The 23273-nt window shown below is 37.7% G+C and overlaps 2 protein-coding genes across 4 annotated transcripts; both read right to left on the bottom strand.

Annotated features, from left to right (window-relative positions):
• Positions 1-746: 746 nt before the first annotated feature.
• LOC139125599 (NXPE family member 3-like) lies at positions 747-8834 on the bottom strand. 2 transcript variants are annotated; one of them, XM_070691698.1, is made up of 7 exons: positions 8606-8834; positions 8216-8276; positions 7417-7558; positions 5681-5880; positions 2608-3162; positions 2281-2333; positions 747-1639 (listed from the first exon to the last, which is right to left on the bottom strand). In XM_070691698.1, the coding sequence occupies exons 3-7, from the start codon at positions 7417-7419 to the stop codon at positions 837-839; spliced, it is 1614 nt and encodes a 537-aa protein (XP_070547799.1). In that variant the 5' UTR covers positions 7420-7558; positions 8216-8276; positions 8606-8834; the 3' UTR covers positions 747-836. The 2 variants fall into 2 exon arrangements, with proteins under 2 accessions (XP_070547799.1, XP_070547800.1); XM_070691699.1 differs by lacking the exon at positions 8216-8276.
• Positions 8835-12900: 4066 nt separating this feature from the next.
• LOC139125598 (NXPE family member 4-like) lies at positions 12901-22897 on the bottom strand. 2 transcript variants are annotated; one of them, XR_011550293.1, is made up of 5 exons: positions 22659-22897; positions 18998-19707; positions 18356-18402; positions 16054-17643; positions 13804-15905 (listed from the first exon to the last, which is right to left on the bottom strand). XR_011550293.1 is itself a non-coding variant. In XM_070691697.1 (4 exons), the coding sequence occupies exons 1-4, from the start codon at positions 22728-22730 to the stop codon at positions 16814-16816; spliced, it is 1659 nt and encodes a 552-aa protein (XP_070547798.1). In that variant the 5' UTR covers positions 22731-22897; the 3' UTR covers positions 12901-16813. The 2 variants fall into 2 exon arrangements, 1 of the variants encoding a protein (XP_070547798.1); XM_070691697.1 differs by having other exon boundaries at positions 12901-17643.
• Between the last annotated feature and the right edge of the window lie 376 nt (positions 22898-23273).

Genomic DNA, 23273 nt, shown 5'->3' on the forward strand with positions numbered 1-23273 from the left:
CTGATATTTGTTAAAAAATCATGCTATCAATACTGGAAACCCATGAATCTACATCCCAGATCTACCATTAAAATTTCCGATCTGTCGGTTTGATTGTTGGTACATGTATCCCTGGTACGCAAGGCGAGTGAGTCGTATCTGCATACGTATGGTATTGTATGGTATCAGATAGCTGTGGAAACGCAACTATATGTTGGCGAGGTAGCGTGAGTTGCTATGCGGGTCAAAGGTCAACCCCGCAACGGATATCCGTGGCGGGATTGACCTTTGACCCGCATAGCAACTCACGCTACCCCGCCAACAGATAGCTGCGTTTCCACAACTAGGTATCAGAAAGGGTAGGTTTTTTTGCTCAAAACTGGTATCACAACAGTTTGGGTTTCCATGTTCGTGAGGAGCCCCCGTACTATTATCCATGGAGTTAAACCCCCCCCCCCCCCCGGGACAGGAGGTGCAGCTTCATGGGATTTTAGGAAAGGTTTGTTGGTTGACGTGGCGTTTTTGTAAATACATTTTTGTTTTGTCAGGAAGTGCAAGTGTCGCTGATCCTTTTGAAAATAATGTCACTGTTTCAATCCCATTTTATTGAAACTAGGTTTACTAAAAATTGAAAGAAGTACAAGTTCTCAAACAATTATGCACAATCAAATTTTAAAAAATATGTTAAACATATGACGCCTGTAGTCAATGACCATTTTTCTCTTCTCTGTAACATCTAAGTTTGAATAAAATTGATCGCAAAATTTAAGGTTCCAAAATAATGATCTTTATTCAATGAAAACTAAAATTTAAGGTTTACTTAATGATACAGATTTACACAGAGTTTATGAATGATTCTACTGTGTTATGTTCTGATTATCAAAATCTGGACAAATGTAAGACATTAGGAGGTCGATTTGCTGCCGAATGACACTGCCAAGAGGCATATGAACTCTATTTCGGGCAAAGTGTGACAGCGACATATCGTACACATCAAGAAACTTGACACCAACTCCTTTAAAGATTGCCCGCATCATGTTATTCATGTCATATAAGGTCCAGTCACTGCTGTGTATATATCCTTCTTTTCTAGCGTGTTCCCTGGGATGTGAACTTTTCACGATAATAATTACGTCTGGACAACGAGATTTCAGACGAACAGTGGCCTGTCTGACTTGGAGAAGCCTCTCTTCATAAGAAGCCTTTGTCCATGAAGCAAAGTGATAGCTGAGGCTTAACAAAATCACCGAGTTACATTCCGTCGTTGTAATACCATCAATTGTGTCACTTTCAAACTTCTGTCGCCAAAAGTCGATAATTCGACTGCCTATAAGAATTGGATGAAACTGGTACGTCACAGTTGTTCGGTTCGCGGTTTCTGTCCATGTCCGTTCTATCGGATTTGACGGCAATTTTTGTCCGAAGAGTTTTGTAATTAGTTCGTATATCTGCCTAACAGTTGAATCTCCGAGTATGTACAGTGTTTTCTCTTTTAGGCACTGTCTCATTTCATCAGTACTCCAGTGACGTGCTTTGCATACTCGAGAAGTCCATGTTACGTCATTTTCCCAGAAACCATCAGACATTGGTCTTGGAAGGTCTTCTCCGCATCGTGGAAGGTCATCGCCTGGTCTATCAAATTGCAAGTCGGTATTTTCTTCTGAAGCAAAAAAATGTTTGTTCAGTTGTGTCAATGTCAAGTACGATGAATTTCATCTTTTCAAAGAACTTTGAATCTTTTTGTACCGTTAATATCCATCCTAGCAAACTGCAAGCACAATTTCGTACCATCCTTTCTGGTCCAGATCTAATGCTAAAAGCGTGACAGATTATATTAATTTACACAAAGTTTCAGTAGGCAAGTTCGCATTTAATGAATCATTAGGAAAGGGCAGTATCCATATATCTCGGGTGTGTGAACAAACATTAACCGCTATCATGAACAATGCGACATAATTTTTTTTCAAATCAAAGGTTAAATCGTAGAGGGCGTGATTCAACTCATGTGATCCATTTAAAGAAGCTGCGTAAGGTGTGCAAACAGTAATATTTAATAATTTAAATAATGTTCAATAATAATAAAAAATTTATATTTCAATTTTACTTTACTTTTTAATAACCTGTTAGCATTGAATTGTAAAACCGTTGATAATTATTACCTGTCAGTCATTGGATATTGTTAAAACTAAATGTTACGTCAGATTAACGTCGGATGTCCCACTGTTTGCTAAAAAATATGATATTTGAGTCCCCGAATAATGAATTAAGCGCCGTACTGAAGTCAGGCTTTAATAATCTTACCTTGAATTGAAATCTTTATCGGACTCCCAACCACAGCCGTCATTAAGTATGGCCTGTGGAAATAAATAAAATGCATGCTTAGGTTTTGCATCTCAAAATCGTCCACTGACCATACACCGCAATATCTAGTTACAACCACTTAAAGAGAGCAGCAATATCAACAACATCGAATTCAGGATAGGAGAAGACAACAGGAATCCTTAGATTCAACATTTATGACACTACACTGTACTTGAACTCAAGCTGATGCATATGCAGTTCTGTCTTTTCTGCATAATACCTTAACCCGTTTGACACGCCAATCTCTTTACTATTTCTATGGCTTACTTTTTAAAGAGAATGTCCAAATCCTCTGAGAGACTTTTGTTGACTGATGCGTCCAAAGACGTCACTCTAGACTTTGTTGTTTTAATCTCCTCACACGATAAGTGTTGTGGTCTGTCGCACACGAAGGCTGTCCTTCCAAGGGCATTTTCATTGACATACACGCATTTATTTGGAAAAGTTAGCGCTCTTGAAACATAGCAGATACTTTCTTCCGTCCGAGTCCCATTTCTATACCAAGCATTCCATTCTACGTGTCGCTCCTCGGTTCTATAATGATTCTCAATCCAGTCCACAGCCGCCCGTGGATGTACCAATGTGACCGCTATGTCTGCCGTTCCAGACCATCCTGCGTAAAAGAAGACGCTGTAAGAACCATTGGTGTGATCGATAATCCTCCCAGTAGTTGACTTTTTCTGTTTCGTGCTAGACATGACGGCAAAAAAGAAGTCACCGCTAACAGGACAATCTTCATCGTCACCAGAACTATGTATCATTACATGAACGAAGTCACCTCTTGAAAAAGATGGCGCTATTCCATTCCCTTCTGCTGTCAATCTGAACCAAGACAAAGAGAAATAAACGACGGTGAGATATTATCTTTCACTTCCCCGTGTTCAAGTTCTGCGTGTCATCAAAGACGTCATCAAAGACGTCATGATTGGTTACCGATGTCATTTATAGTTACAGTATCAGAAATACGATCTTAGTCTAAATGTAGCGATTCTATCAAAAACGTTTGAGAGAATTTGATCTTTAATTTTTTTTTTTTTAGATTTATTAAATGTATCAGATGCCCTATTGCTACAAGTTGCAATGATGCGAATTACCCTAAAAACAAGTGCATTGCAAAAACAGAAAAAGATTAGATTAAATTTGCTGATTAAGGCTGCGTTCACAAATAACAGTTGGGGGACTGGAGGAATCGCTATTGAAATCTTTTTTTTTTCAGATGCCCCCCCCCAATACCCGAACAAAATTCAAATCCCCCCAACTATTACAGGCCCGCATATTTGTAAAGGATGTCCGCGCAGAAATACTAAAAACGCATTGAGCCGTTCTGCTCACAGATGTTCAAGACTACCTGTGATTAGCACTGTCTATAGTCATATTCCCAAGCCAAGTTCTTTAAACACATCAGTGAACTTTTTGGATTTATTGGTCTAAGCTAACTTGAGTTAATCTAACTCTGCCCAGGTCAATTGCTCCTGCCAAAGAGCATACAAAATGGCGATCATGAAAGAGTAGGCAAATTGTGAATTCTGGCTTATTGCCATATTGTAAAAAACTGAGCAGAGTGAACTACCAAAACTTTGTTTCAAAAGTATTTACATGTATGAATTAGACGCTACTCAAAATTGACAACACTGGAAGGTTAAAATATTCTATCAAATATATGTTTTCATCTCTGAAATTTTGGGTGTAATAATTGCAAATTTGGTTAAAAAATAAATATATTTTTCATGTCGTCTTTACTGTTCAAAGTGTTACTTTTGTATTTTTTATGACAAGAATGTTAAAATTTCGAAATCACGCATGGTGACCCCATCTGTTTTCTTTAGTATTTGATTATTCTCAAAAGCCAGAATTCAAAAATGTCTTTGTGTTCTTCCATGTATGGCTGTCTGGTCTGATCTTGTTTAGTAATGTTTCACTGTCATGGGCGTCATTTGACACATTACAAACACTTCTTCAACTACCATGTACATCAGAGTCAGAGCTATCTCTGTCACTGTTCACGTATGCAGTAACATTGACACTACAGTATCAGGGCAGTATCTGATAGAGACAGTAGCCCGTAGGCAGTAGCTGTATTAACTTTGATAATTTTGACAATATTTTTGTTCACTTTATACAACTGTGTTCTTGTTCTACTCCCTACAGCATGTTGAGCTGTCCAGTATTTAGCTTGCTATCACAGCCTGTGTATGTGTACCATGCATTTGTATCACTGACAACTGACTGTCAGTCTGGACTCTAATTAAATTATCACCTAATACATATTTATATATACAGACTTTGTCGACAAACTGAACACTGTGTGTTTGAGCAAGCTGTAGGGAGACAGCAAGAAACTATAGTTGATATATTGCATAGAAATATTGCAAAAATCATCAACAGTTGAAGCTTCTGCCCTGTTGCTAGGCTCGTTTGATTTTTTACGACAAAACACACGTTTAGATTTTTTCGAGATAAAACTCATGGAATGTGACAAAATGGTTCTAGATTCTGTTAAATTATTACTAACATTACAACATTTGGATGACATAAAACTGGTATTCATTTTTCATTAAATTACCTACAAAAACTTGGAATTGGAAAATGTAAACATACAAGGGAACCAAAAATTTTCAAGTCACCCTTACAGGTAGAGCAAAATTTTAAAGTCCCCCTCTACTACAACCAAATTTGTCGAATCCCATCTGAATTCCTCCAGCCCCCCTAATCGTTTTTTGTGAATGCAGCCTAAACCATCAATACTACAATTTCCAATTATCCGAAATTAGTTCGTGAAATTAGTGCGTGAGTGCTTCACGAACTCTACATTGTGTTGAGCGGTCTCAGTCAGAAAAATGTAACAACTTAGCCGGCTATTGAACCACTCTTTATTGGGAGTGGAGATTTAGCCGAGTGGTTCTGTCTGTGGCCTCTCAGCTAGGCGACTGATGCCGTATGTTGTGGGTTCGAATCCGATTGAAAACTATCCAATAGTGTTATTGATTAAGTGCATGTTACTGCAACATATCTTATCCAGTCTATATCTAAGTGTTTCTATTATACTGCTGACTCTAAAAGCGTGTTCACTTGTTGTTGTTGTTGTTGTTGTTGTTGTTGTTGGTTTGTTATGCTGCAGTGTTGTGTCATAATCATTTTGCGTCGATAGCCGAACATTTACATTTAAAAACCGCAAAAAAATGACAATTTAATACGTAATAGTACATGCCTTTGTAATGTAATTTCTACAAGCTTGCACATATGAAATAATTTTCATACGGAATATGCAAACATCATACGCAGTTTACTTGCCCTTATGACACGTTAAATGACCAAAGGCATTATCTTAACTCTTACGTACCTCATGCTTTCTGCTGATGTTAGACAAAAGATGGTCGTGTGAGTTATGAAAGGTTTATTAGTTTTAGAGTAATCTGTCGAGTTATCCTTTTGGTCAAAATGTTTACTTGCAACAAGTTCTTCGTGAAGCGTTACGATTTCATTATGGCACTGTTGAACTAAACCGTCGGTGAGAGTTGGTGTTGGTTGGGTGAACAAAGACTGAAGGAAAAAATCATGCAAATGAAACTACATTGAGACAAATGCACTGTATGATAATAAGACCATTCTAGAAATGCACTGCCTAGTTACAATGGGGTTTTAGTCCTCAATAATTTAACTTAATTATGATATCTTTTCATATAAATTCTAATCGACACCTGACTTTTACAATCACGATATTGAATATGTTTCAATTTTCAAATTCGACTTTGTGACAGAGTTTCTTGTAATTATAGTTCCATCGTGTCGAAGGTATGCTAAACATATACATTTCACTTTAAAAACACTTTTAAAGGAGGTCCTTGTTGTGGATATCTTCAACGAGTATACAAAACCGTTTTTGTGATGATACTGCGCCCTCTAGCAACAAGATCTGACCGGGTTGCTAGGATTTTTCTGTGCTATCTAAGATCTTGAAGTTTTAATGCTCTAACGTAATACTCTCATGCTCTTACAATATGGCGGTTACTAGGTCATAATATGCAAGCCGCAATTATCGGTAAAAATATTATTCATTTTGCGCTGTTGTGTTTATTTTTCGTTTTTAACACATCGCTTTTATCTACGAAGAGGGCGCTATCAATGTCTAGATCTTTCTCTCTTGTATATTATGCTTGTGTTAAACGTTCAGCATGCCAAGCACGCTGTACATATGTCGCAACTTTACTAACAGAACTGCAAATGTCGAAACCAAAAACAAAATCATTGCGGACTTATAAACACTTACTCATCACATTAACTAAAAGATCCAAGTAATGGACAACTAATTTTAATAGATGGAAATGTGAATTTTATTAAATAATAACACATGAGAGCGAGGGCAAGATCACGATTTTTGCCTGCCCAAGGATGGTGGTCATGATCGAAATATTGATGATGCCCGAGCCTACGGCTCGGGCATCATCAATATTTCGATCATGACCACCATCCCTTGGGCAGGCAAAAATCGTGATCTTGCCCTAGCTCTCATGTGTTACTGTTTTTATTACACCGAACAAACTTCTTCGAGTACAGTTCGCCTTTCTGCATGAGTCCGGACCTCAGCGTAAAATGTTGTCAGTGCCAAGTCTAGGGTTGCCGCTGAAAGTTTGCCAATCTCCTCGGTCGCGTATCCAAATTTGTTGCTTGCATAGTCGCTGAACACAGAAATTGCATTCCTTGTTGCCATTTTCGTTCGTTTGCTGTTTACTTGCATCAAAATATCGTCTAACTGTGCCGGTGACAGCTCTGCATGACGTTTCGCAGCGATAGTAGCAAGTACAAGCGAACGACAATTTGTTATGCGCAGAAAGGATGCGCAGTAAGTAAAATGACGTCATCCATGTAATATCAAATGCAGAGGGCATCATCAAGTTCGCAGAGGGCATCATCACGTTCGCAGAGGGCATCATCACGTTCTTTTACATGTCACGTGAGTCGTGTTTAACCAATGGCAGTGCACGCTGAATGAGTGAGGTGTAATATATATATATATATATATATATATATATATATATATATATATATATATATATATATAAGTTGTCGGACACGTACCATTTCTTGGATAAGAGCTCCAAGCACCACGCCCACAACCAGGGTGAATATTCTTGATGGCTTACACCAGTATAAAATCCATGTTGCTTTTTATTTTGTGTCGACATGCTGTCTGCGGTAGATCTTTGATAATAATTCACGGCTGCACAAACAGAAATTACATATGATGTACGGTCGTAATCTCAAATTTACTTTAGGTTCCACCCCATATTGAATGACTACACCATTGTTTGTCCTGTCGTAATATTTAATTTGTTGTATGGCACGGTTGATTATGTCGAATAAAAATGGCGGTGGTAAATGCATTCGTTTTTACATTGAACTGAACGAAATTATCTTGAAATCATCGTGAATTTTATTTGATGTTGAATAGTGGCTCTGATTACAAAAATATATCCGAGTCAATTGAATTTCTCTTCACACTGAACTAAACTGATCTTAAAGTAAATAATTCTTACAGTTAACAATTGTGTTCCATCGGGAGCTATGCGAGAGGTCGTTGGGTGACATGAACATAGTAGTGGCTATCGATCTTCAAAGTTAAAATCTGTTTATTTCATACATCTTTGTGCATCTACCGCCAATACTTTGTGTATTCATTTTGTATCCAAGTCGACCAATAATTAAGATTCTGGTGATTTAATTAATAGCTGCATTAGTGTCGACTGTCACTAGGATCATTGGCCTTTATGTACGATAAACTGCCTTCGTAACAAACATTCCATTATTTCCTTGTGGTGTTCACTTTATACACCCTTTTATGACGCGATGGAAGTGTCATCATTCAGCGAGTACGCACCTTGATATCGAAATACTTTAGCTCAAACTCTTCTTAACTTAAGGAAACTTCAAATCATTCCCTTTTGGAAAAATAAATATACGGGGTCACCGTTGAAAAGTTAAACTGTAACTTGGGCGTCCGTTGTTAATAGTATAACATATTGCAAGCATCAGTAGAATAACATTTCCAAATAATTTTCCAATAGTTCTTGTTTTAATTAATCAGGAGAGACATCCTTGCAGGCAATGGTGCCTAGGAAAATCAAACGAGTTAAAAGAAAATGCGTCACGGGTTGTTTAATGAGCTTCAAGAACGAACATGGAGGTGTTTACTGACACAGACTAGGAGTACAAGGCCGCCATCACGAAGGATATATACATGTTAACGAAATGTTAAGTTTGGACGTACCTGTGAAATGGTGCCAGCATTTGACTGTCAACAGGTAGGTTAATTTCCGATTGTTTTATAGTTCAACGTGAATTTGATGCACGTCGAAGAACATCAACGTTACCTTTCCCAAAATATGTTCGTCGTTCTTCATAAATCTGTACTAAAGAAATTTTCAGCGCACAACATCGACTGTTGAAAGAAGTCAGTGAGGTCAGTAGTCCGATTAAACTCTACTACATTTGCTGTACACCGTTTTATAGTCCACCAGAAGTAGTGAACCGGCCCAGAGCGAGGCAATGTAAGGACCTGAAAAACGAGGGCTGTTGCGTTTCAAATAACGTTCTCCAATGGCAATAAGCGAATATCTAAATATTGTGATAAGTTTAATGGTATAGTCGACCGGCGATGAACGACAACCACGACGCGGTACTTACACCCGAAGGATATACGAGCCAATAGAGCAAAGTTATCCAATATGGCGTTAAACCCATGTCATTTTTAAACTTGACCGGCTTAACATGAAAGTAGTCCATTCAAAATATATAAACCACATTATTCCTCGGATTCTTCGGAAACCCCACAAACTCAGTAAAGCTTAACAGAATGCATTACATACCGGATAAACGTAATGTTTGAGCTGACCTCATCAGGCAGTGAAACAGTCACAGTTCAGTTCCGGTTAGCTAGACAGACTTTAAAGAGTGTTTTTCGTTATTGGTATTTTCAATATAACTTTGTAAATGACACTCTGGCCTCATATAATTATCTATCAGGCTGTTTTACTGGTAGTGAAGAGACAAATACCACCAACTGTAAAGGTTTTTAACTTTTCATGATCTTTCTCTCTGTTTTTTTTTGTTTTCTATGCCAATTTTAAGTTCGTGCTCTACTCCCTCGCCATGTTGAAAAGCTGCTTCTATGTTTGCTTACACAAGCTCTGTATGTGTAAAATGCAATGTTACTGCTTACATTTGAATTTTATTGTGGACCGTGATCCACTTCGTCGACAATATTTTATTTCTTGCTGTTTGAACTTATGTGTTTTTTATATTTTCAAGTTTTTTGTGCTATCACATAATTTTCTTTTATCTATTCAACCTCCATGAAAAGAGGTGTTTCAACCATGGAGTTATCGATTTTAAAAAAATTAATAATAATAATAATAATAATAATAATAATAATAATAATAATAACAATAACAATGCAGTGTACACATCTACAGACTGAGCTGATAAGCTCAAGGCAATATATCTAAACATACTTCAGGCACAGAAAAACGGAACTGTAGTTGACACTAAAACAAAAAATTGTGAAACAGTTATCAAAATACTACTTCCCCTTTAATGTCGTGTCGATGTCTGTTTGCGTGTCTGTGAGTCTCTTTCCGACTGCAAAATGTTAGTGGAGAATTGACCGTAGCAAAATGAAATCCGCTGAATTGTAGCTTAGCCTGTATGAATGTGAAGATTGAATAAGGTTTGTTTGTCCTTAGCATTTGTCGTTTGCATAAACATAGTGCGTATTAATGAGGGAAGGCCATGACGACATCTTAGCAGACGCTACGAAGGCAGTTTACCTCACTCGAAGGTAAATGCACAAGGTGGACATAGAAAAGAGTAAAATAATGAATTAAACCATAAGTAAGTCAATTATAAAGCGACTAGCATAACAATCAGATAAACACCACATAGCCAATAAAATACAAATGAGCTAATTCCCTTCTACGAGGATATTTTCAAAGTTTGGACGTAACATATGTTTGAATGATACTTGACACTTAATAAAGGAACATGAGAATTTCACATGATAGGTTTGTAACGTATCACAGTGAATTGTAATTATTATTTCTGACATGTAAATTGAAGACCAAGAGCTGTAAGGATCTTTGTGATTTAGTGTATTGTCCTATTTTCAATTCATATGTATCGTGTGATCAAAATCACGCCCGTTGTGTGTCGTATACGAGAGGTCGTTCCGGATACATGAACAACGTAGAGGCTCTGAGTCTTCAAAGTTAACACACATTTATTTCATACGTGTAGAAGTTCCTTGTCGTCATGGATACAGGTAGCAGACCTTCTCTCTCCCGTGCCGGTACTCTTCCTCCGGGTATTACTGACATCTTGTTTTCTTATACAAAATATTAATTTCTTGAATCAACTTAAACATTCAAGGCAGTTTTTCAACACTTTTAAAACCTTTCGCGTGTCACTTTTTCCACGACTGAAAAACTACTGACTTTATCCCAAGAGACAAGCATCCCATTAACATCTTCAACGAAACTCTTCATTATCGACGAGCACTTCGTAAGATTATACATGTCAATTACCATGATCAAGGGCATAACGCCACATACCTTCCTTTGTTAGCTTAAAGTAGTGATTGCCAGGTGTTCTATCAACATCGACAATAACATCATTTAGATTATAAAGAGAACCAAAAGATTTCATCTACATTTATCTGAATTTGTTTTTTTAAGTTGGATTCCATAATGAAATTGCTCTCACGTCTTCCACTGTTACGCGATGTATGTTACGATTTAGAGAACAAGGATTGGAAATTTGTCAAAACGCATTATCATTACTCATTTTGTCATTACTTTCAATATGATTAATATTGCTATGCTTTTAACAGATGCATGTGGCGATCAACATTATATTTGTAGTTGATCTCACACCATATAAATCGTGTCAGTATCGCAAAATATACCTTTAAGCTAGAGGCTTCGTAAAAAGTAATACGCTTCATTTCCGAACAGATTTTATCTTTGACTTAAATGCTCAACGTCATTCGTTTTCGATCCTCATCCCTTTCCGGATTGCAATTGTAGCTTTGTGGCCAAAGCAATGTTTGTTCCAGAGACGAACATATGTTTTGCAAACTTCAAATTTTCTCACAAGGGTTTGCAAGAACATTGGGTGATCCAATCTCATCCATACCTTTTTGTGCTAAGAAAGATAAATCTTACATGGAACAGAAAGCTATAACGAACGCTTCGTTGAGCACTTTGTCCAAGACTTAAACTTTAGACAAGCTTTCTCAGATTGATATGACAACAAAACCACACTGCGTGTTCTACATAATTGCTACCTTAGTGAGCGTAAAATGTCGGCTCCATTCTTTTAGGAACTCGTGATCTTTTCGTAACAGTCATTTTGAAGCCTGCCATGCTTGTTTCATGTGTGTGCCATGGGGTAAACAGTTTATCAGTAAATCTGAAGTTTATTTTTTTAGATATAAATCAAGTCACATTTATATTTTTGTCTGGATCTGGGGTCCTAGTTTGAAATAACTCAGACAGACACGTACTACACGTACCATACTAAAATGAGGTTGTTTTACTCTAGAATTCATTGTGGGATCGTAGACTTGCTTTGTAACATGTTGTCATTTGTAACTGATCTATAAGAATCCTGTGCTCATAAATCAGGTGTCTGCTTTGACGGAATGGATCATAATTGTTATCTGTTCCTTGAAATATCACTTTAAAACATAGGCTTAGACTGCTTTGACATTTACAAGTTTACTTGTAATTGCTGAATAATTTTGATGACTGATGACTACAAGCTTGGCCGAGACTGGGAGTAACGAAGAGGATTCCCTTGTCAACAGGACTAGCATATATCACACACCATACATGAATAAGTTTTCACGAGTTACGTACTCTCGACCTCACACCTTTATATGGAAAAGTGATTGTCATGCCGTAAAATTGTTAAGAATTTTTAAAGCTGCTAATCTTGGACAAGATTGAGGGTCGTATACTTGGTGCGATTTCAGGTAAAATTTTTAAAACGTCGAAACTGTCTGAACTTGCTGAACAAGCAGAAATCGCTTTAAAATAGTAATATTTGATCATTTAATTGAAATATGATATCTAATAGTGTTGTAAACTTTAAATAAAATATTTTCATCGGCTCCAAAATCTAAGGAGCGTTAAAATTTTTGCACGTCATGACGGGTAATCAATTTCATTCGGCCAGCACGATCATTCCAATTACGATCATGAGTGTAATATCGAACAAGTTTTAGAGCAAAGCAATCCAGGTTTTCCTTACCATACCTTTCATTCTCTTTGTGGTGGATGTGCTTGTGCTGTTGTAGAACCATGGTTGTAACTGTAGCAGACTAACATCAATCTTGTATCTTGTTGAGGTCAATTTAAAGTATTTTACTTTAGGTTCTGTAAACTCTCGAAATATTTGTGAGAGAAACTGCCAGGAAAACTCTACGTTAGACGAGTTTTTGCCTCTATTTTGGTTGACAAGACACAGCACTGATTAAAAAGATTCATCAAATTAAATGACGACTTTGAAATTCTTAAGTACAACTTTTAATAATGTAATCAGTTAACATTCCAAAACTGAAAATATCAGGTCTGTGAATTTTAAGCAAGTCTGCTCCAGTACAGTACTCGTGCATCCCATTAGATATATTTTCAAAGGTATATGGTTCTGTCTGTCTCTGTCTTTCTGTGTCTGTCTGCCTGCCTGCCTGACGTGTAAGTCTGTCTGTCTGTCTGTCTCCGTCAGACATCAGTCTGTCTGTCTGTCTGTCTGTCTGTCTGTCTGTCTGTCTCTCTCTCTCTCTCTCTCTCTCTCTCTCTCTCTCTCTCTCTCTCTCTCTCTCTCTCTCTCTCTCTCTCTCTCTCTCTCTCTCTCTCTCTCTCTCTCTCTCTCTCTCTCTCTCTCTCTCTCTCTCTCTCTCTCTCTGACAGACAGAGTATATTGCAGTCTAGTTACATCGGCTTGACATACGGTCAGGAAAGACATTTTCGAAACCAATATCGGCAGCAAGACCAAACATCCTATCGGACCAGCCATTCTGTCATAGATTTTTCGGATTCCATATCTAGGACTATTTGGTTAGGGACTTTACACTGATGTATAGTGTTCCCAAAGACCTATTAATGTAGGGAAGAGGTTTTTAGTTGTACAAGATGGTGGTTATATTGACGCACTGACAGACTGGTGTGGTTGGTAGGAATAAATGTCAGGTGTTCATTCTCATCGACATGAATGTGATCAAAGCATAATCAAGGAATCATACTTTTATCCAAATCAACCTGAAATCGTTTACTTTATGAAATTTTTACTAGCTGAAAGAATTAAGAATTAGGAAACAAGAAAGGTTTTCAAAATAAAAAACCCCACCTGTCTACCCTATTTTTGAAAAGCATTGCATCAGAAAAAAATAGATGAACATTAGGAGTTAACATGTAACTAATTTATTGGTAAAATGTTTACCTATGTAGTCAAATATTTGACGGCTAAAAGATACAAGTATAGGTTCCACAATATGTCGACCAGGAACGTAAACAATTCATCAAAGTAGCAACCACACGTTACACTCATTAAAGTGACATTGACAAACACGCAGACCAGCTTTCGATTCAGTGAATTGCGTTGTTTGACTTTTTGGCATTATTTGTGTTTTAAATTACATATTCTAGTTTTATGACAGAGTTATCATAGGTCAATTCTTATTGATTCAATGTCAAACAAACATCAACTGTTTTTAAGAGAGAGACAGTGAATCGTGAAAGCCGTGTTTACCTGTTCAATAATCATGTTCAATGATCATTGCACAGATAAACGTGAACAATTTGTTCATTCCGTCCACCTGTAAATTCGCATAAAGCTTCATTATTAGGATGATGGTTGGAACAGATTAGGCATGATATTGAGCAATTTATTTTAAATTGAGATAGCCTTTTAAAAAGCCATAGCTATGCAATAGTATTTTAAAATGGAACCATTTCACTGCATAGCTTTGAGTTAAAGGTAAAGATTTCGAAACATATTTGATTTGATTTTGATAGTTGAATTGGTATATTCAATATGGAGCGACATATTTATGTTCAAAATTTCGAGCCAAAATTCAATGTACCAAGTTTCTTGATACCATGAAATACACCAATCCTAAATAAAATGCCTATATTCTGATGTACTACATTACATCATTAGCCAACGGCTGAGAAGACATTTCGCGGTCATATTGTGTCATCTATATATTAACGGCCAATGCATGACGTCATGCCTCTGAGAAAAGTCCTGATCCTGCCATAGGGCTATCGGCAGTTGACAACTTTGGACGGTGTTCTGCTATATAATAATTGTTGAAGTTGACCTAGGATAGCACTTGTCAGTGTAGAAGAACTGGCCTGCATTTAGTAGAATGCACAATTTTTGATGTCTTAGAGCTAAGAGGCATAAAAAGTAAATACATTGCATCGTTTTCATTTTAATCATTCAAATAAAGGAAGACGCGAGCGAATGACCAGTACGTATCTTAATTGAGGGATGCTAAATGCGATTATTAATGCAAGTCATCTTGAAAGCATATGTGGATCAGACTGCAAAGGTTCGTTTGACCACGGTCTCCCTGGACCGTGATTCGACAAAACAGCACTCTATTGTCACTGTGAACTCAGGTATCAATTCGTAGGGGTATCGATGGCTACCATCGCGCATTCTTATTCTATTTGACAAAAATGGATTACATAGGTTTTTTCAATTTGGAATGATTAATATGGTTCTGGTTGTCAAGATGGCTGCATTAACATTCCCGAGCCGTTCAGCATAGCAGGGCGCAACAGTTCACTTTGAGGTGCCTATGAAAGCAGTAAAAACAAACACTTGAAAACATGGCGTCGAGCCACACCCAAAGTAGACACATGTCTCGACAAGCTTTAGTATGTGTATCAACTTTGAATAGTGAAAGAGTTCTAATGTATGTAATTATGACTTGTGTTAATGATTTTCAATGATGAAAGAGTAACATCAATACAACGATGACTGATTCCACACATATCCTATCTTTGTCTGACAGATGTCTTTTTTTTGAAAATGTCGATTGCAACGATTATGATCTGATTATTGTATCGAGTTACTTTAAAGTTAACTCTCATGGGAACCAGTTTCACTAATTTAAGGTGGAATGGGCCTCAAAAGGGAAAGACTTAAATTTTAGAAACTTTCTGAATGAAAATATCAACCATGGCCTCACAAACCGCAAGGGTCACCGTGTGACTTTAAGATTTGGAGAAACAAATTGACTAACATTTACCGATCTTCGAAATTCAAAGTGGCCGCCACGCCTAACTTATATTTAACTAGGAAATAACAATTTCAATTTTGAAAACAACTATGCCGATGAGAATTTTCCTCACTACAAGAGCTTTATAATAAACCCGCACATAGTTGCATATCATATATGAATTGTTAAAAATTTGAGAGTCCCGTTGCATGTCTCCCGAGGCACGTTCTACCCTAATTTGTGAATACATGTTTGTTCGGTCACACGCAATGGTGCAAACCTTTGAACCAGGCGATTCCCTCTGTCAGACATCAGTCTGTTTGTCTGTCTGTCTGTCTGTCTGTCTGTCTGTCTGTCTGTCTGTCTCACACTCACACAGACAGACAGGCAGAGTATATGTTTGTTCGGTCACACACAATGGTGCAAACCTTTGAACAGGCGATTCCCTTGTCTTTGATTTACAGAGCAAACCCATGGACGGTCACTACATCGCTTTATCAGGTTCTTAATGGGTCAATTGAAGAATATGGCTGTAGACGAAGCAACGTTTAAGTTACACATGTCACCTTGCTCGTCGATAGGCTATCATAAGAACGTGGCTTTAAGACACATTTTATAAGCGTTAGTGCATCAGACTTAATTTTTTCGTTAATACGTTTAAACGCAAAGCAAGAAAATTTACAAACGTTTATTGGCGCACTTTGAACTGACAACTTTATGACTATAATAAGTTCCCAATAAAAATAACTGAGTGCAGAAGTACTAGCTGGCTCGGGTCTTCGACTTGAGAACATGAAATGAAGTGGAAAGGATGAAGAAAAGCGGGGCAGGGCGTCAGTTCTGTGACCGGGCTAAGCCATAATGAAAGTCACAAAGGTGACATGCGGTTGTTTTTACTGATGATGAGTGAATGAACAAGAAGCCCATATTGTTAGACCACCTTTTTAGACGGCTGAGTACAATGAACCTTCCTTGCTTAAATTCAAGTCACTGTGATTGTAGATATATTCTGAACATTGTTTTCCTCTGAAAATACAAGATAAGTGGTATAAGTATAAGGCAATGAATGCTGGGTAGTATACAGCGAATATGAAAACCTATCTTTTCATAAGTATTTTAAGTCGTGGGACACCAGACGTTAACTTTATGAAATTCAGACGCGACTGTTATCATATGAAAATTACATTATTAAATTGTCCGCACATTCTCGAGTTCAGCGGGACAAATGTAGGATAGATATAGTCGTATCTCCTCGCGTATAACATCAGGGGACATATGAATATAAATTTTGCCAGGGTAGGAGAGATTAAGATCCCATGAATCATAAAACATAATCCATTCTTCATCGAAAGTCTCCTTTAATTGCAGATTTAAATGGTGAAGCAGCCAGTCGCTGTTGTATATGCGATACTGCCATGATGATTGTTCCCTCACGTGGGCCCCCTTGACAGCTACCACGCTATCTGGGCAACGTTGCTTGAAACGAAAGAGAGCCATTTTGATATAATATAACTTTTCAGAGAAGGCCTCTTGTGTCCAAAATGTGTAGTGCGCCCACGGACTAACAACGATAAGATGATTGCAGTCTACCAGGTCATCTATGATGTCTCCAGGAAAGGTGAAGTCTTCAAGCCTGTATTTACTACGCGTTACCGCCAGTGATTGAAAGAAAAAATTAACCGTAATGTTTGGTTCTTGTATCGCGTATCCGCGAATTTTGCCAGTATATTTACCTTCTTTCCGTTCGACGTTGCTGTATTGTGTATCCCATTTTATAGTCGTGGCGTTTATTTTCAGTACGTCGCAGAAGTCAACGAACCATTGCCTCAGAGTTGAGTCGCCAAAGAGGTATATGTTTTTACTTCTAAGACAAGATTTCATTTTTTTGATATCGAGCGTCTGTGTCTTACAGTTAGTGGGATGCCAAGATCCATTGAACCAATGTCCATGGAATGTTTTTTCGACAGATTTTGAAGAGCATTGCGGGATTTGGTCGATGGATGTACTTTGATCAGCGTCTGCAGACAAATTAAAATAACAAACTGAAAAATTAAATTCGCATTAGGTCGTATATATTGTAGTGTCATTTCCAAAAGACAAAGCCAACGACCGGTACAATCTTCAAAGATCAAAACACGCGCTAGTTGCATTCTGCTAAAATTATTTAACTCGTTCTTTTATAAGATTTTAGAGACTGTGCGTGTTAGATTGACTCTACTTGTTTTCTCGATTATAAAAAATGAGACAGCACACATCAACGGTAGTTACGTGGGTAGTTTATCCGGGTGGTAACGTTTGAAGTCACTGACTGGTTCCAATTTTGAAATAAGACTGCCATACAGAGTTAAACCAATTAAATGATCACAAGCGAAGGAAGAGGATTCAAAAAAAGCTATGTAAGTCTGAGTTTGTGCCCATTACAATGTGCTTGCTTGCACGTACAAAGTAAATTAAAGAGGTCAATTGTGACCCCATCAAGGCGGAAATTTAGCCTTCTTGGTCAGTGAGTGAACACGCTCGGTTTAAGTTTGTTCTCTCAAATATACTACCACGTTGAATTTGGTCACTTCTAAGAGGCCTTTAAAAGTCGAGAAGTGAGTTTGCACTACCTAATTTTGAGCAATGTAGTATTATAAATTTCAAACAACTAATACAGCATATTGGTATGTGTTTTATCATACGGTCGACGAACAAAATGTTTGATTAAAAGTCATTTGTCAAGGTACTCACCACGAATATGAATTTTCATTGGCGTTCCTGCAACACGTACTGGTCCCCTACAAAAGACAACCATGAAGAATGATATAACTTTCAGCATTCGCCATTTATAAATATTCATTCAGATTCATGACGCAACGTAAAACTAAATTTTGATAGAGCGTAATCGCAACAATATTAAAGAGTTAACTTTTGTACAGAATAGATTTAAATTTAAATTAATAATGGAAAAACGAAGAATGTATTTCTGCATAATTCTTTTCAAATAATGTTTTAACATTGGAGTCACAATATGACATTTAACTGGTCCAATGATCGTTTTCATTCAATATTACCAGGTCCATGGACATTTTTGATTTACAAAGCTAGAAGGATCATCCTAAACCACTAATTATAAGTAAGTGGTTGTACCAGGTGTCCAGAATGGGTATACGTTCCCTGCTAGCTGGCTGCATCCGTCAGGATTGTCCCAAAATTGTCTAAATCGTATGAAATGATACAGTATATGAATCACTGTAATAAGTCAAATCCGGAAATGCTGTCGCTAATCATTTGAGTGACTGAGGTGTCGTACTTGGCCACAATGTCGTCATATCGACCATAGACCTATTTGAAAGTCCTCAGTAGTCAATACTCAATAAATGTAATACTTACCTCTCGAACAATGCTTTTTGTTTACTTGCAACATCAACTGCTTTTTGTGAAGGAAATGCGGCCACAAGATGGTGAAGGCTGGCACAAGATTGCTTCGGCGGTTTATCACAAAGCAGTAAACTTCTTCCAAGACCTGTTTTGTACCTGTATTCACACTTATTTTCCCAAGTTCCTTCTCGATGTAACACGCACATGGTATGACTGCTCTTAGCACCTGTCCCGAAATAGCCTTTCCACGCAGTTTTGTCCTCTAGTGGTAAGAACTCTCGCTCTAAGAAACGAACAGCCTCTCTCGTGTGGGTCAAGGCTATAGCTATCGTTGACTGGCCTGCGCATTTTGCAACAAATGTGACAAAGTATGTGCCGTTACCCAAGTCCTCAACATGGCCTGGTACACTACACTTCCCATTATTCTTGTTGGTCAGCAGAGCTTTCCAGAAATCACCGCCATGCACACGTTGGCGTCCGTTGATGTCCTTTGCATCAAGCCGAAGTTTAATAACGTCCCCATAGTGAATTACTGTAAGGTTACTTATCGGAGTTAGCAGTGTTCTCGACGCATCTGTAACGTTCATACTACCTAGCTCACCATTTGTACTATTCCAATATGGCTCTAATACAGCATTAAGATTGTGTACCTCAAAAGTGGTTCTTGGTTCAGCAAGTATTGTAGCTGGCATTTGTTGGTAAATGTTGACAGCGTGATATACCTTTAACAATTAAAAAATGACAGACATTGAATGAAATTATGTTACTAGTTTAGACAGCCAAATAAATAACAAACATTATTGTAATAGGCAGTTTCCAAAAATGAAAAGTTTCCAATATTATATTGCTTACCTTCGTAAAAATTTGTTCAAGGAATGCGACGCTGTGCAAATTTTGAAAGTAAAAATAGATACGTAACTGTCTTTGATTGAATATCGTTCCAAACATATGTCTAGTATCATAATTTCCATGAGAATATGTGAATATATGTTTTTGTTCTCGGTCACTAAAGTACTAGTCTCATTTTGTTGATTTATCAGAATTAAGATGAACTTTTTTCGATGTATTTACAGTAAAATTTGTGTCAGATATGCCCTGATTATATTTAGCGCCTCTTCTGTGTCAAACGAAAAAAATAATGGACATTTCAAACACACCTACACTCAAATATTGTCATTTTGAGGTTTTTTATGCATTTAATATATTTTATCGTTGTTTTTTTTGTTTTGATGGATGAAACAAATACTTCCATGTTTACACAATTCTATCATTTTATACAATTTAAAAAGTAAATTTTGTGACATTTTCCTTAGAATGAATCCAATCGAATTTTCCCGATTTAGTTCTATTGGTTAAAATGGTGACGTAACCCTATACTTGCAATTACAATATTTCATTTTGATCTTGAAATGCGCCTAAAGCTCTTAAAGTAATCCATGTAGTATGTCAGGACGTTGTTGATTACATATTAATGTTCAGAGCGAAAGGGTTTTAAAGATCTCCCGATATGCTGAAATAAATATTCCATGTCATGATCACTTGTATGATTATATTATTTTCTGCTTTTGTTATTAAGGCAAAGTATAGTAATAAGGAAAATGACCCGGCGTTTTAAAGGGACAAAGATGCTCGTTTCTTAGCTTTATTCAACCAGTATGTCATCTTGTTCCAAGAAATCAAACAACACAAAGTACTTTTATATTGAAGCGTTTTCTTTTCTCTAACAAACAAGTTCGAAAATTCAAGTATGTAACTCCTACTATATATGACTGAATATTGTTACATGAAGTCTGGGTCTCATGCGAGCTTTTGTAATGAAATCTTAACTGATGGTGTCTTTTATGTAGATACGCAAAGCTTTGCAAAGCGGTTCTTCTCCGCTAGGTGACTGGATGCTATATGTTATCAGTTCTAACCCGATTGAAAAAACCGTATTTTCTACCCTGGTGGACAGAATTGTATCCGAGGCTGTCTTTCGCTCAGTGTAAGCAATTTATTGACTGCTTAGATAAAGTTTGTGTGAGATTGGTTCAGTTAAACCACTGTACAATGAACCATAGCAGCAGTAGCGATAATAGCGAAGAGTCAGTGTAAGTACAGAGACACATGACGTTAGTTAACCATCAATTAAAAGTATACGTTCTGGGAATCGCCCTGGAAATATTGTTTTTTTTATCAGCGTCACTGTGTATTCGAAAAAATTGCACTTTTTCTAAAAAATCTGGGGGGAGGGGGATGCCAGCTACGGCTATGGGATGAGTGTACGAGCGTGAGTGCTTCATGAACTCTACAACGTGTTGGGAGGTCTCAGTCAGAAAAATGTAACAACATTACCGGGATATTGAACAACAATAATTTTTCACAGTAGGGATTTGGCTGAGCGGTTCTGTCTGTTGCTTCTCCGCCAGTGATTTGATGCCGTATGTTGTGAGTTCTAACCCGATTGAAAACACCGTACTTTCTACCCTAGGTTGATAACTCTGCTGGTGGACAGCATTTTCCCCGAGGCTGTCTTTCGCTTAGTTTAGATAGAGGTAGTATGCGATTGATTCTGTAAACCGAACGTACAATAAACCATAGCAGCAGCAGAAATAATAGAGATGAGTCAGTGTAAGTACAGAGACACTTATCGTTAGTAAACCATCAATTCAAAGCATGCGTGCTTGGAATCGCCTACAGGAAAAATTAGTAATTATATCAGCATCTCTGTGTATTCGAAAAGTGTGCACTTTTCCTAAAATTTCAAGGTAGAGGGAGGGGCAGCCGGCCCCCCACAGGCTACCGCTACGATATGAGCGTGAGTGCTTCATGAACTCTGCAACTTGTGGGGAGGTCTCAGTCAAAAATGTATCAACATTACCCGGTTATTGATTCAAACCATTCTCTTTTTGAGAGTGGGGATTTGGCCGACTGGTTCTTTCTGTTGCTTCTACGCTAGTTACTGGGTGGTGTATGTTGTGAGTTCTAACCCGATTGAAAACACCACATTTTCTACCCTGGGGTGATAGCTCTGCTGGTGGACAGGATCGTCCCCGAGGCTGTCTTTCGCCCAGTTTAAGCGATGTATTCATTGCTTCCATAAAGTGTATGTGTGCGATATGAGTGAAAGTGAGAGTAAGAGCGTGGGTACTTCATGATCTCTACAACATGTGGGGAGGTAACAGTCAGAAAAATTTAACAACTTAGCCTGCTCATTGAATCACTCTTTTTAGAATGGGGATTTGACCGACCGAATCTCACTGTTGCTTCTCCACGTATGTCGTGAGTTCAAACCCGATTGAAAACACTGTATTTTCATGGTGGCAAAGTTTCTTTGTCATAGAAAAGCAAGTCTGAATAAGAAAAATCTGTTTTAGATGGAGGTTACAAACGCATTGATGTGTTTGAATTCAGGGAAAGGGTAATAGTGGCCACTTTTGCAGTAACACGGTCCTTTGGTACACTGAGTGACTTTATGCAAGTATTCCACTTTTAGGGTCAATTTTTCAAGCTTACAATTGATGTCTCTGTCACCAAATGCAATCATCGTTGTAAATGAGAAATAAATCCTTCAATATTCCCTTGCTGTTGCTAAAATAATTTAAGTTGGAGGTATGACGTGAGTTGAATATTTGTCTACTTCACGTACGGAACGGTATATATTAGTAAAGATAATATTGTTTCGGTTACTTACCGCAATCAACAATAGCATGGATCCCAGTGTGATCAACACGTACAACCGACAGTAAGTGGTTTTCAATGCCATTATCGCTATTGTTTGATTTTACTTATTCGTTTGGGATATATTCTGCGCAACACAATCGCCGAAAAGTTGCTCACCGAGGCCGGCAAAGGCATACACTTCCAGCTAACCCGCCAACTGCTGCTTTATCATTAAAGACCGGTACATGTAGGCCACACCCTCTGCACCTGACAGTCTGGTTCGAAGGGGTGACGAAACCAGCGTATGCTCGATACTAACGTAGAGAAAAGAAAATGATACTCCCGATATCTTCTTGTTCAAGGCTGTAAAACACACACGTTGTTGGTTTTCACATGTGCGCAGTCATAATTAGGACAGTGTTTAGGACATCGGACTAACCGGGGAAATGTTCCTGCCTCTGTTAATAAATTTGTAACCCAAATTGAAGTAGGTAGGAACTGTCAAACAGGACTGGGTAAATTGTGGGTACGGGTTCGAAGAGCTAACGTCTCCACCATTTGAAAGTGGAACTCGAAACATCAAACCGTGTTGAACTCAACTTATGAATAATATTAAGACACCATAAACTGAATTTGCTCTATTTAT

This window comes from Ptychodera flava, assembly GCF_041260155.1.
Source record: "Ptychodera flava strain L36383 chromosome 3 unlocalized genomic scaffold, AS_Pfla_20210202 Scaffold_25__1_contigs__length_14229661_pilon, whole genome shotgun sequence".
NCBI classification, from domain to species: domain Eukaryota; kingdom Metazoa; phylum Hemichordata; class Enteropneusta; family Ptychoderidae; genus Ptychodera; species Ptychodera flava.

Bases quoted from the DNA above. Each gene is read 5' to 3' on its own strand.
- LOC139125599 (XM_070691699.1), bottom strand. The intron at 3,163-5,680 runs GTACGTAAGAGT...GTCTTGGTTCAG, and splicing joins ACATCAGCAGAAAGCATGAG to ATTGACAGCAGAAGGGAATG. The intron at 2,334-2,607 runs GTAAGCCATAGA...TTATTTCCACAG, and splicing joins TTGGACATTCTCTTTAAAAA to GCCATACTTAATGACGGCTG.
- LOC139125598 (XM_070691697.1), bottom strand. From the start codon at position 22,730: ATGGCATTGAAAACCACTTACTGTCGGTTGTACGTGTTGATCACACTG. The intron at 19,708-22,658 runs GTAAGTAACCGA...TAATTGTTAAAG, and splicing joins CCATGCTATTGTTGATTGCG to GTATATCACGCTGTCAACAT. The intron at 18,403-18,997 runs GTAAGTATTACA...TGTCTTTTGTAG, and splicing joins CAAAAAGCATTGTTCGAGAG to GGGACCAGTACGTGTTGCAG.